The sequence below is a fragment of the Mobula hypostoma genome, chromosome 3, assembly GCF_963921235.1.
Source record: "Mobula hypostoma chromosome 3, sMobHyp1.1, whole genome shotgun sequence".
NCBI classification, from domain to species: domain Eukaryota; kingdom Metazoa; phylum Chordata; class Chondrichthyes; order Myliobatiformes; family Myliobatidae; genus Mobula; species Mobula hypostoma.
This window is the reverse complement of record NC_086099.1, coordinates 17,794,873-17,808,858: the sequence shown is the minus strand read 5'-3', so window position 1 is coordinate 17,808,858 and position 13,986 is coordinate 17,794,873. Positions and strand designations below refer to the sequence as shown.

The window sequence follows — 13,986 nt, the reverse complement described above, 5'->3', positions numbered from 1 at the left end:
GCTCCTTTACCTTCTACCTGATGGCAGCAGTGAGAAGAGAGCATGGCCTTGGTGCCGGGGGGTCCCTGATGATGGATGTTGTTTTCCTGCGACAAAGTTTTATGTAGTTGTGCTCGTTAGTGGGGGAGACTTTATCCATGATGGACTGGGCCGCTTCCATGAGTTTTTTTCAGGATTTTCCATTCAAGGGCATTGATGTTTCCATACCAGGCCATGATGCAGCCAGTCAGTATACTCTCCACCACACATCTATAGAAGTTTGTCAAACCTATAGATGTCATGCTGAATCTTTGCAAACTCCTGAGGAAGTAGAGGCACTGCTGTGCTTCCCTCATAATTGCATGTGTGTGCTGGGCCCAGGACAGATCTAGTGAAATAATAACACTGAAGAATTTAAAATTGCTGACTCGCTCCACCTTTGATTCTCTGATAAGGATAGGTTTCCTCCTCCTGAATTCAATAATCAGCTCCTTGGTCTTGCTGACATTGACTGAGAGGTTGTTGTTGTGGCTCCACTCAGACAGATTTCCAATCTCACTCCTATATGCTAATTCGTTACCACCTTTGATTGGGCCTACAACAGTGGAGTCATCGGCAAACTTGAATATGGTATTGGAGCTGGTGCTTAGCCACACAATCTTAAGTATAAAGCGAGTACAGCAGGGCGGTAAGCACGCAGCCTTGTAGTACACCTGTGCTGATGGAGACCTTACAGGAGATGTTTTTGCCAATCCTAACCAACTGGGGTCTGCAGGTGAAGAAATAAGGGGTACCATTGCATAAGGAGGTATTGAGGACAAAGTCTTGAAGCTTGTTGATTAGTTCTGAGGGGATGATAGTATTGAATACTGAGCTGTAGTCAATAAAGAACTTCCTGATGTATACCCCTTTGCTGTTCACATGTTCATGGTTGAATGAAGAGCCAATGAGATGGCATCTGCTGTGGACCTGGTGCACCAATGGGCAAATTGGTCTCAGACAGGAATTGATGTGTTTCATCACCAGCCTCTCAAAACGTTTCTCACTGGGGATGTATGTGATGCAGGACAATAATCACTGAGGCAGGTCACCATGTTTTTCTTAGGTATGGGTATAATTGAGCCCTGATAGATACCTCAGACTGCCGAAGTAAGAGGTTAAAGGTCTTAGTGAACACTCCAGCCAGTTGATCAGCATGGGTCTTTAGTACTTGGCCAAGTACCCCATTCTGGCTGAATGCTTTGCCTGGGTTCATCCTCCTGAAGGCTGTTCGCACGTCGGCCTCAGAAACTGAAATCACAGGATTGTCGGCGGCTGTGGGAGTTCGTGATGGTTCCTCCATGTTCTGACAGTCAAAGTGAGCATAGAAGGCATTGAGCTCCTCTGGAAGCGAAGCCCTGTTGTCGCCTTTGTAAGTTACTCAGTGAATGCTCGTTGGCGGAGAAATCGAAGAAGCTGGACTTGGTGCGGACCGTGTTGCTGCCTGCTACAAAGCGATGTCGGAGTTGGTGTGCAAAGCTGGTGTGCAGTCTAACAGTGAGTGATTGCCTTGGTCAATTTTCTTTGTGATCGCTGGACACTGTTGAACATTCATAGTGCGGAATTCTGTGATTCCGGTCTGATTTATTGGGGGAATTGTTGGTGGGAGAGCTGCGTGGCCCCGACTGTAGTGAGGACAAGACCTCAAGCAGTGGTGTTGCTTGTTTACAGCCGCCCTGGAGAGAAGTGTCAGAGTCAGTGCTGGAGGCAGTGTTCATTCAGCAGAAGACAAGCTGTATTGTGTTAGACCGCAGACTGCTGCAACATTCATGGACTCAGGGACTTGGATTATATTTTTTTGTGTGACTGTATTTTACTGCTATCTTATATGTGCTATGTGTGACCTGTGCAGTGTATGACTGTTGGTACTGTGCTTTGTACCTTGACCCCTGAGCAACACTATTTCTTCTGGCTATATTCATGGGCATTCGTGTATAGTTGAACGACAATTAAACTTGACAGCATGAATGGCACCTCCCAGATTTTACAGGTGAGCAGTTCCTGAGGAGAATCAGTTACTGCTGCTGGCCAAAATTAAATTGCCACTGACAAAGTAAAGAAGGGATTCCATTCACAGTGGGTTGGCAGGATTTATCACAGCTGACTTGTACTGTAACAAAATTGATAATATCAACTGCTTTTAATAATTTCAAGGTGAATTTTGATGAAAATGCAAATAGGATCGATTATTTGTCAAGTTCTTTTCTTCCTAAAAATTTGTTTCTATTGCTCTTTTCTCAAAATGTTCCTGTACCTTCCTGTACCTTATTTTAGAGGCACAGAATGGTAGGAGGCCCTTCCATCTCAAAGAGTCTGCATCACCTAACAAGACCAATGTGACCAATTAACTTACCAAGCTGTATGACTGGAATGTAGGAGGAAACCGGAACACCTGGGGGAAACCCAAACAGTCATGGGCAGATCAGACAGAGATAGAATTGAACCCAGGTCACTGGCACTGCAATAGCATTACAGTACCATAAAAACTACCAAAACCCAGGAGTGAACAAAAAATCTTTAGTTCGTCAGTTCAATGCTCTCCCAACTGATCTATTTCAGCTCCAGATTATGATGATTTTTCCCAGTCTGGACCAGGCACGATAAATGATTAATCAAAGGACAGTCAGTCTTATTTCCGCAAGGCTTGGTATTTTACTATTTGACCACTGAAGAACTGCAGAAATATTGGAAATGTTAATGCTGGATATTGCCCCATTTCTCCTGATCAAAATGTCTGCAAATCTGAAAATGTAGATCTGTTTTGCAATGCACAATACCTACATGGTCATATGTAGATAAGAGAGTGCATGTAATCATTCATATGTATTGTCACATGACTGGCAACAATTAATATAGAATTGAGTCAAGTTTTATAAACAAACATAAACATTTATTAATTCTGCTCAACAATAGCGAAAAGTATTCAAATGACTAACTTAACTGGAAGTTAACTGCTATACGGCAACTCTGGAACAGTTCTTAAAATGGTAAATTTGAAAACAGTCTTAAAGTGGTCAATTTGAACACAGTCTTAAAATGGTAAATTCGAAAGTCCAAGTGATTTACACAGTCAATAAGGAGAGACTTCTCTGGAAATGGATTTCTTCAAAGACGTGATGTTACTGCTGATTCTGTCCAAAGGATTTCACGATGAAGGAGATAAAACGGCTTAAAGGAACTGACCTTTTTCTGGTGAGTTAACACTGCACAAACTTCCCTGCTCTTGCAGGAGTTATCTCAGATGCAGGTCATTATTTCTGAAAGAAGATTCCATGAGGTTGATCCTTTATAAAACCGGTGAACGACACCAACTTTATTCGGTCCTTCAGGTTCCCATACTTTAGTAAGGTCTTCACTCTCCAATACTACTGTAAAGGTAAATCAAAGAAACCAAACAAAACTGACACCGATTGGTGAAACTGCCGGCACAACGATTTTACCTTACAATAGAAAGTAGAACTCCATTTTAAAACTGAACTGCGTCATGAGACGAATACGCAGCATAACAGAGTAACTGACAAACTCAACTAAACTAAACTGCTTAACAACGGGTTTCCCGGTTTATACCTGTTGAGAACATGTCATCACGTGACCTCACATCGGTGGGAAAATTACATCATGTGACCTCACACTGGTGGGAAATTACCTCACCATCACAAGACCATTACATCATGCTCACAAGATACTCAATTACATCATGGTCATAAGACAGTCACAAGATACCCACGAGGTATGTAACAGTATGCGTGTGTGTTTGCTTAATTACATGTCATGGGAATGCATAAATGCATTATGAAAGGTCTATGCAACAGCGATGAGTCTCCAGTTTTTTTCTGCATTCCCTTACCAGTAGAGCAGAATTTCAACATTAACAGTAGCTATACTCTAAAGCTGCCAGAACAGAATACACATCATAATATATCAATCACTCCTTCAAGCTCTATGTCCAGAGCTGGACAGACCAGTAGAAGCTCTCCAAACACATGGGAGCGGCAAGTCACCACCACTCTACTTGAAAAGAATTCATGCACAGGCATCTTCCACTCAGTACCTAGTAAGTCATCCTCACCCCGGGTGATTACCTGAGAAGCAGCAGCAGAGATGATGAAAAAGACAGTAAGCAGATAGGCTCTGAAACAGAAGCCTATTTCCATTTTGTTCCTGCTCTGAGCCAGGCCTGGCTAAGAAGTGTGGAATCGAAACCTGGCAAATTCCAATAGGAAGGAAAGATATTTGGCTCGAACTGAAATAATTCTGCAGCTCTTAGCAGCCTCTACCAGCTGGCCAGAGGGAAAAAACCTGGAAGCTCCCAAAAGGAACAAATCTCCCATCTTGCATGTGTCCAGGACAGAGGAGACGGTAGAAAAATGTCATTGCAGACTCCATCCACCCAGCAAGCTGCCTTTTCCAAAAGCTCCCTCCTGGAAAGCATGACAGGGTTATTAAAACAAAAACTTCACACCATCTTAAAAGCTTCTTCCCCCGGGCAGTTAATCTGATCAACCATTCTAGTTAGCACCCCTCTTTCTATTACCCCTATCACTGCACTACATGTAAACACTTTAAACCACTTTTTATAATGCTGGTTACATTGCAAATGCATGCTAGTAATTATGTATTTATGCACATTCATACTTCAACCTTTAACTTTATTTTCATAATTCTTCATAAATGTTTAATGTTGTTGATTGTTGCAAGTTGTGCCAAGACACCAAAGCAAATTCCTAATAGATATAAGTGGCGAATAAAGATGATCCTAAGGTCCCAAGATGAATTATTGACTGTGAGATTCAGAAGGAGGGAACTAATAAAAGATGGAATCATACTAATTTATTCTCAAAATTCAAAGTACATTTATTATCGAAGTTTGTATACAGTATACAGCCTTGAAGGGAGCCACGAAACAAAGAAACACCATAGAATCTGAATAAACTCTTCTCGGGCTTTCAGGCGGGTACAGGCATTGATTTTAATGACATTCGATGACAAACTCTGCCATCTTCATCAGGGATGATGCCTGGGCATGTCCAGTCTGGTGCTATTTATACTTCTGCCATCGATCCCTCCTGATTGGTTAGTCCTCATCCAATCAGATTTCTGCTGTCTCACCTTGTTCACAATTGAATTCCAGTTCTGACTCAGAGCAAGACCGTCAACTTTGTTAAAATTCTTTCCCTCTAGTTTTATTGCAATGGCTTACTTCGCCAGGTGGTCCCAAAAGCCATTGGCACGGCACAGTAGTTTTATGCCGTCGAAGTCAGTCCTATAGCTGTTGTGCATGTAATGTTCTGCTACTGTTGTTTTCTCCGGGTAACCAAAACAGAAACACCTCCTGTGCTCCTTGATGCAGGCTTCCACCGTGCATCCTGTCTGGCAATATACCCACTGCTCCGCATTCACAGGAAGTCCTGTCAACGCCAGCCGTCCTGAGTTGCAGGTCATCTTTGACCCTGCATAAGCTGTGATTTGAGCTCCTTTATGGTTTGTGGATGGTATTAATTCAGTACTTCTTCAGGATGCTGGCGATCCTTCCAGAAACTGTGGAAATGTAAGGGAGACAGGCGGTGGTGGCAGGTTCCTCCTCATTGTTAGGTTTCCTTGTTTTTCCATCGGCCCTTTTCACAAAGGTGAAGGTTTCACTCCAAGTATGATCTGGAATTTGATTGTAAACAAGGGGGTACAGCAGAAACCTGATTGGATGAGGACTAACCAATCAGGAGGGATAGACGATGGGAGAATAAATCCCATCAGATGAGGCATGCGAAGGCATCATCCATGATGAAGATGGCAGATTTTGTCATTGAAACATCAAATAAAATCGATACCTTTACCTGGTTGGAAGCTCAAGAAGAGTTTATTCATCATTTATGCCAGGAAAGTACTAGATCCATTTTCGCCATATAACCTGTTTAAAGAAACCTCCCCAGACGACAAGACCATCAAATGTGCAGAAAAATGAACAAATCATGCAAACAACAAAAAGTGAACAAGTAACCCACAGAACATTAAACATCAAACTGCAGAATCCCCAGAAGTGAGTACACAGTCAGGAGCTGCCAAGGTGAGTGAAGCTGGTCCAGGAGCCGATGGCCTCAGTCACAGCCACTGGGTGACTCAGTTCAGCACTGTGTCAATGGTCACAAACTTCAGCTGCAAATCCAGCTCTGCGCCGAAGCGAAGGCACCAAAATAGATTGAGAAAATATGTGTCACCATTTAAAATAGGAAAGAGGGTCACAAATTTTGGGGTGTCCTGTTCAGTGAGAATTCGATGGAATGGTTGTTACACCACTCGGTGTTATCAAAATGATGACAAACCCTTTGGCTCTCGTTTGCATCTTTTCAGAAAATAACAAGTGATCAATAAATGCTAGTAGTCAGCTTGTCAGGTACAGTGAGTATCTTGACAGACACCTCAAAGACTTAGCGACAAATGTTTTCTTAAATTGGGGCATCATTGGGAAATGGAATTGCTAAGGTAATAAGTAACTGGAACCAGTTAGGGGCATAGAGTCTTAGAAGAGTACAGCACAGAAACAGGCCCCTTGGCCCATCCAGTGTGTGCTAAGCTACTTAAATTGCGTACTCCCATCAACCCTGTATCAGGACCAAAGCCCTCCATACCCCTACCATCCATGTACCTATTCAAACTTCTCTTCAATATTGAAATAGAACTCACACCTGCTCGTTAATGCAAATATCTAATTAGACAAACATGTGGCAGCAACTTAATGCATAAAAGCATGTAGACATAGTCAAGAGGTTCAGTTATTGCTCAGACCAAACATCAGAATGGGGAAGAAATGTGATTGAAATGACTTTGATTGTTGGTGCCAGATGGGGTGGTTTGAGTATCTCAAAAATTGCTGATCTCTTGGGATTTTCATGCACTACAGTCTCCAGAATATTCAGAGAGTGGTGCGAAAAGCAAATAAAAATCTTGTGAGCAGCAGTTCTGTGGGCAAACATGCCTTGGTAATGAGAGAGGCCAGAGGAAGAATAGTTGGTTCAAACTGACAGGAAGGTGATAGTAACTCAAATAATCGCACCTTACAACAGTGACATGCAGAAGTGTATCTCTGAACACACATCTTGTTGAACCTTGAAGTGGATGGACTACAGCAGCAGAAGACCACGAACACACACTTAGTGGCATCCAATAAAGTGGCCACTAAGTGTATTTTCTATGTTTTTTTGATTGACACAAGAAAAACTAGGAGCTTCACTTCATGATTGTTTGCAAGTTGCTTTGCAAGCACTTACTTCTGCATGAAAAGATGAATTTTAAACACAAAGGATAACATTATGTAGCTTTTATTGGAGCAGTTTAGAAAACATGTTTTTAAAAAGGGAGTGCCTTTTCATCAGACAATTTGTTGTGAAAAGCATTGATGAAATGACAAAAAGGAAGAAGAGGTAACAAATCATACCCTTATGAGAAACATCTTACAAAATGACAGTTTTAAAGTTCATCTATTCCATATTGACATGCCTAGTAAGAATTTATTTCACACTATGCATTAAGAACCACACCAGGACTGGAGTCAGCTACCAGTGTTAATTATTTAGTATTAGAGTCACAGATTCATAGAAAAGTACAGCACAGAAACAGGCCCTTCAGCCCATATACAGTAGTCCCACCTGAACCATTTAAACTGTCTGCTCCTATTGACCTGCACCAAGACCACAGCCCTCCATCCATGTACCTCTCCAAACTTCTCTTAAGCATTGAAATCGAACTCACATGCACCACTTGCACTGGTAGCTCACCCCTCATTCTCATGACCCTCTGAGTGAAGAAGTTTCCCCTCATGTTCTCCTTAAACTTCTCACCTTTCACCCTTAAACCATGACCTCTAGTTGTAGTCCCACCCAAACTCAGTGGAAAAAGCCTGCTTGCATTTACCTGATCTATACCCCTCATAATTTTGTATAGCCTATCAATTCTGCTCTCAATCTTCTACATTCCAGGGAATAAAGTTAGAGTATATATAAAGATTAAATAACCTGTTTAATCTTTCCATAAAATTCAGGTCCTTCTGACCGGGCAATATCATTGTAAATTTTTTCTGCACTCCTTCATCCTTATTTACACCTTTCCTGCAGGTAGGTGACCAAAATTGCACACAGTACTCCAAATTGGGCCTCACCAATGTCTTATATCTATCAAATGGTGAAAGGCCTTGTTAGAGTGGATGTGGAAAGGATGATTCCTTTGATAGGAGAGTCTAAGACCAAAGGACACAGCCTCAGAATGGAGATGAGGAGGAATTTCTTTAGCTAGAGAGTGGTGCATGTGTGGAATTATTTGCCACAGACAGCTGTGGAGGCCAAGTCTTCATGTATAATTAAGGCAGTGGTTGATAGATTCTTCATTGGTCAGGGCAAGAAGGGATACGGTGAGAAGGCAAGAGATTGTGGCTGAGAGGGAAACTGGATCAGCCGTGATGGAATGGTGGAGCAGAATCAAAGGGCCATAGATAGACATCCTGACACCAGATCTATGGTGGGAAGTGTAGAATAAACAGTTCAGCCAGTTGCCAAGTGAAGCAGCAGGGAGCTTCGAGCTGGGACTGGAAATCCTTGTGTGTGATTACTGAGAAGACAAGTGGACAGCTGGTAGGATGGCTACAAGAACTGGACCACTGATGTACACAGTGGATGTTGGAGATCAGACATGGAAACATTACGTGGACGAGATACTGGATGCTCAACTGAAGAGCATACTCGAGTTGACTCCATCCAACAAGACACTTTACAGTTACTGGACTTACCTCCCAATGATGATGTTACTGATGGCAACAGGCCACCAGAAACCAAAAATGTTGTCTTAGACAAGACACTCACCAAACCTGGTGCCACTCCACAGCTCCAGAAAGAAACAGAGCTCCACCCAACAGACTGAACTTTTAGAGCTGTGATGTTAGTTATGGACTGTTATTGTGAAAGCATGTTTATTTGGAATATGGGTTTATGAAAGGGAAGTTGAATGCTTTGTGCATATACAGTTTATGTTGCATTAGTCTAAAGGGGGAGGAATGTAATGTATGGATCTATTTCTTTTACAACAATGATTCCACCCCCACCCCCAGCACTACATATTGATCTGTTGTCTGCACATACACTATTGTATACACATGTGCATTGTTCTCTCTCTCACGGAAATATAATTATACTAGTTAAAGCCATCTCTCGTGTGCATCACACATCAAAGTTGCTGGTGAAAGCAGCAGGCCAGGCAGCATCTGTAGGAAGAGGTGCAGTCGACGTTTCAGGCCGAGACCCTTCGTCAGGACTAACTGAAGGAAGAGTGAGTAAGGGATTTGAAAGTTGGAGGGGGAGGGGGAGATCCAAAATGATAGGAGAAGGCAGGAGGGGGAGGGATAGAGCCAAGAGCTGGACAGGTGATAGGCAAAAGGGGATACGAGAGGATCATGGGACAGGAGGTCCGGGAAGAAAGACAAAGGGGGGGGAACCCAGAGGATGGGCAAGAGGTATATTCAGAGGGACAGAGGGAGAAAAAGGAGAGTGAGAGAAAGAATGTGTGCATAAAAATAAGTAACAGATGGGGTACGAGGGGGAGGTGGGGCCTTAGCGGAAGTTAGAGAAGTCGATGTTCATGCCATCAGGTTGGAGGCTGTTAGAGAAGTCGATGTTCATGCCTTTATTTAATTGACATGTAGCTGTGCACAGACACAATATACAGAACTGTGTAAAACTCTAAGTCACATATATATAGCTAGAGAGTGTAAGACTTTTGCACAGTACTGTGGTAATTTTATATGTGGCATTGAACTTCTGTACTTTTCATGACAGATGTGAGTGATGATAAACCTGATTCTAATATGGGTCTCTACTGTGGACTGAGAGTGGGAAGGTGAATCATACCTGGGAAAAGGGGAAGGGAGAAGGGAAAAAGCGGGAAGCACCAGAGAACCATTCGGTAATGATCAATAAACCAATTGTTTGGAACTAAATAACCTTGTCTGGTGTCTCAGGACTGGGTGTGTCTGCACCTGTGCCAACCCCCTGCCCTGGCACTTCTTCTCCGCCACCTGTCCCACACCCCTCCCACTGCTTTCCACTTGCACCAGTCCCAATAGCTTTTGCTCCCACCAGATTAACAAACTTACTCTCCTCTTCACTTTGACAAATACAGTAAGTTGCATAAATCTTAGGCCCCCTAGCTATATATATGTATGTGATAATAAATATACTTTGAACTTTGACTCTAGTAAATAAAAATGAGGCCACTTGCACAAAAGTGGGCGGAAAGAGACAATGAAAATGTTTTCAGTTCTTATCTGACAGGATCTGGATTCAAAATTCCAGAGTCATTGTCACCTTACGAGCCGGTAGAAATATTCTCTTCCTTTTCCTGTGAAGTTGTATAAGTGTCTGCACCTGAACGCAAATCTCAATCGTTATTGAGGAGCAGACATATCCTAATATAGCTCCCAAACATTTCCAAAATTAAACTTTATAGGTGCAAGGAATTCAAATTGCAATTTAGTTCTCATTGACTAAAAATGTTCTGTCTTTTTCTATATATAACATAATGTCTGGTTTTGTAATGAGTCACTGACTGGCAAAGGTCTCTGAATTCCACACCAGTTCAATGTCATTAATTATATGAAATGAAGTGAAAACAGGAATTGAATATTTCTTCTCTCCATTATACAAGCCATTTTAATGCAAAGCCTTTTCAGAAAAGTCAAGATTTCTAACAATCAATTAGAGGATTGAATATTATAGGTTATTGCAAATTTCATCATTTACCTTTGAAATACGTAATTTGGTTGATAAATTTCCTGTACATTTAATAGCTGCTAAAAAGTCAACCATGCATTTCCCACTTTGGGAATTGCCTGATATGATTACCACATGCTTCCATTTAGGAAAGTTCCACATTAGTCACAACTTCTTACTCTTGACAGAATTTTTCATACTTGAACAGAAACAGACTTATTCCAAGAGTTATATGAAAAACTAACACCGAAGAAGTGACACAAGGGAGCTATCAATTATGGATTGACATAATCCATGAAAGTTTACCTCCTTGTTTGAATCTGTTATACTAATGAAGAAGTCACACTTCATTTGAGTAATGTGAACCATTTTTCTACATACTTTTTACTGATCACAGCTGAGAGATTATATCACTGGCCAGTCTCAGCTTCCTGTACCAGGGGCTGACAGGAGTATAAAGCTGTGTGCCTGGTGCGGAACTCATAGGGATTGTATTTGTCTGGAGGATAGAACTGGCACCTTGCTGCTGGTTCCAACCTATAGAATATGCCACTGAAGTCTTTTGAATGCTGGTCCCTGCTCTTTTTCCTCTTCCTTCCATTTTGCCTATGCCAAGAAGAATACTCGGAGGTGAGCGTGAACGTTATTGCAAACTTGACAAAAGTAGTTGAGAACAATGACACTTCCAGGTATTTAAAGAGCCAACAGACCGAAGCTAAGAACCACCCAAATCGGGTAGATTCCAGACCATCAGCAGCTGCCAAGACAGAAAAAAAACAAAAAAAGCCGAAAAGAAAAAAAATTCAAACTAAGGTGATAGAACAGCCAACTTCTGTTAGCATCCAGGTACTCAGATATAATTTTATGTGCAAAGATAGTTGCAAGCCTGAGGCCATTTGATTTTGCCTTGCTTAAACTGAAATGCATTGAATTTTAGGATAACAAATGTTAGTCGAAATTTTGTTAACACTTGCCTTTCCTGTATCCTGAATTTCCACAAAGACTTTTGCTCAGAAAAAAAGCATTATCTTTGTATATTACTTGCTTTATGGCTGCTTGCTAGATTGCTTATAAAGTCAAATAAAATAATTAATGAAATAAAATACTGATTAGATTGAATAGTCATTTAAACTTTAATTAATTCTTTATAGTAGTACAATTTGAGTGCATACTTTTCCTATTTGGGGCAGTGAAATATTAAAGATATTTTTACTCCTAACTACTCTGTTAAATATGTTATGCTTGCTCATGAGGTCAATTTCTGAAATTTTGCTAAATGTTTGAATTAAAATTAATTATCTATTCCCATCTTCAGTTTGAAACAGTTTATATGATGAAGTGTAATATTTGTTTAATCAAATCAAACTATAATCAGACAATGAATACTTCAAAAAATGGTACAGGTATCAAACGCTGCTATACCAGTTCTTAAAGGGTTCAGCTATGTTGCTGTCTAATATTTTTTCTTATTTAAGTTGTTTTAACCGCATTTTTAAAAGATAATAATGCAATGATTTAGCGCACAAGGGTCTCTGTTGAGCGGTGATTCCTGCAAACACTGTTTAATTGTTAAGATGTAAAATATGCAAATTGTATAGCTGACAAATTACACAGATATATTACCATTGGCCAACATGATCTTGTCTTAGTAAAATATAATAGCACTTCATTAAATAAAATATTATTCCAATCCTAGTCTTCAGCATGAACCTACATATAAAATATTGAATTGAATCAATATGCTACTTTGCCCAAGAAGGTCAAACAATTCTGAGAAAGGCCATTCTGCTGCTTTTAAATGTATTGGAGCTATTTCTATTTCATGTTACAATGTAACATTTTGATGTTGCTTCGTATTCTTTGACACTTATCCTCTTGAAGTCAATATAATTCCCACTAAAGGAGTGTAATTCAATTGGCTATATCATTTAATCAAGGTAATATTTTTCCTATGAGTATTATCGTCACAATGATTGCAGAATTTTAATTACTCCCTAAATGCAACGAAGATAACATTAAATATGGCGTCACTGATGTTGTCTTCTTATTTGTAAATAAAAATTGGTTTAAATATCTGTCATAAGTTTATCCGATGTGAGATGACAATGAAGAGAAACTAATGTAATTGTGAACCCTTAATGCATTCAATTGATTTGTCAGATGTCTCTTACACTGACAGATATATTGATAGAGTCATAGAGTTTTACACCATTGAATTGGGCCACTTGGCCCATCACATAGTTGTTGACTATCACACTTACCTATAAGACCATAAAGCCATAAGACATAGGAGCAGAATTAGGTCATTTGGCACATCGAGTCTCCTCTGTCATTTGATCATGGCTAATCTATGCATTATCCCTTTCAACCCTATTCTCCTGCTTTCTCCCCATAACCTTTGACACCTTTACTAATCAAGAACCTATTAACCTTTGGTTTAAATATACCCAATGACTTGGCCTCCACCACTGTACTTGGCAATGAAGTCCACAGATTCACCACTCTCTGGCTAAAGAAATTCTTTTTCATCTCTGTTCTAAAGAGATGTCCTTCCACCATGAGGCTATGCCTTCTGCTTCTAAACTCTGCCACTATTGGGACATCCTCTGCATGTCCAGTCCACTGATCCCACTGCCCTACATTAATTCCATATCCCTCTATGCCCTGTTCGTCTGAGTAGTGGTCCATAAACCTTGCTTGGGGAAAGTAACTGCTTTTAGGCCTGGTGGTCCTGGTGTAGATGTTACGCAGCCTCCTCCCTGATGGGAATTAAATGTCAAACAATGTACAGAAAGGGAAACAGCGGGAAAACAAGTTTGGATTAAGACCCAGACAAAGAATGAAAAAAAAAGATTAAATCAAGGACATCTCCAAGGCACAACCCCTGACAAAATAGTGACGTTCATCATTAAGAACCCTCTTCACCGAGGACTCTCTCACGGTGGTGTCTGAAAAGAGGATGCTGTCTAAGTTGCATGCCATCTTGGTCAATGTCTCCCATCCACTACCTAATGTACTGGGTGGGCACAGGAGTACATTCAGCCAGAGACTCATTCCACCGAGATGCAGCACATAGGAAGTCATTCCTGCCTGTGGCCATCAAACTTTACAACTCCTCCCTTGGAGGGTCAGACACCCTGAGCCAATAGTCTGGTCCTGGACTTATTCCATAATTTACTGGCATAATTTACATATTACTATTTAACTATTTATGGTTCTA

General features: G+C 40.9%; 1 protein-coding gene across 2 annotated transcripts in view; it reads left to right on the top strand.

Annotated features, from left to right (window-relative positions):
- Positions 1-11,209: 11,209 nt before the first annotated feature.
- LOC134343356 (complement C1q tumor necrosis factor-related protein 3-like) overlaps positions 11,210-13,986 on the top strand; it is a 52,132-nt gene continuing 49,355 nt past the window's right edge. Inside the window, exon 1 of one of the 2 annotated variants that reach the window (XM_063042056.1) lies at positions 11,210-11,396. In XM_063042056.1, the coding sequence (XP_062898126.1) occupies positions 11,313-11,396 (84 nt within the window). In that variant the 5' untranslated portion in view covers positions 11,210-11,312. Of the gene's footprint in view, positions 11,613-13,986 lie in introns of both variants that reach the window. The other variant, XM_063042055.1, reaches the window with a different exon arrangement.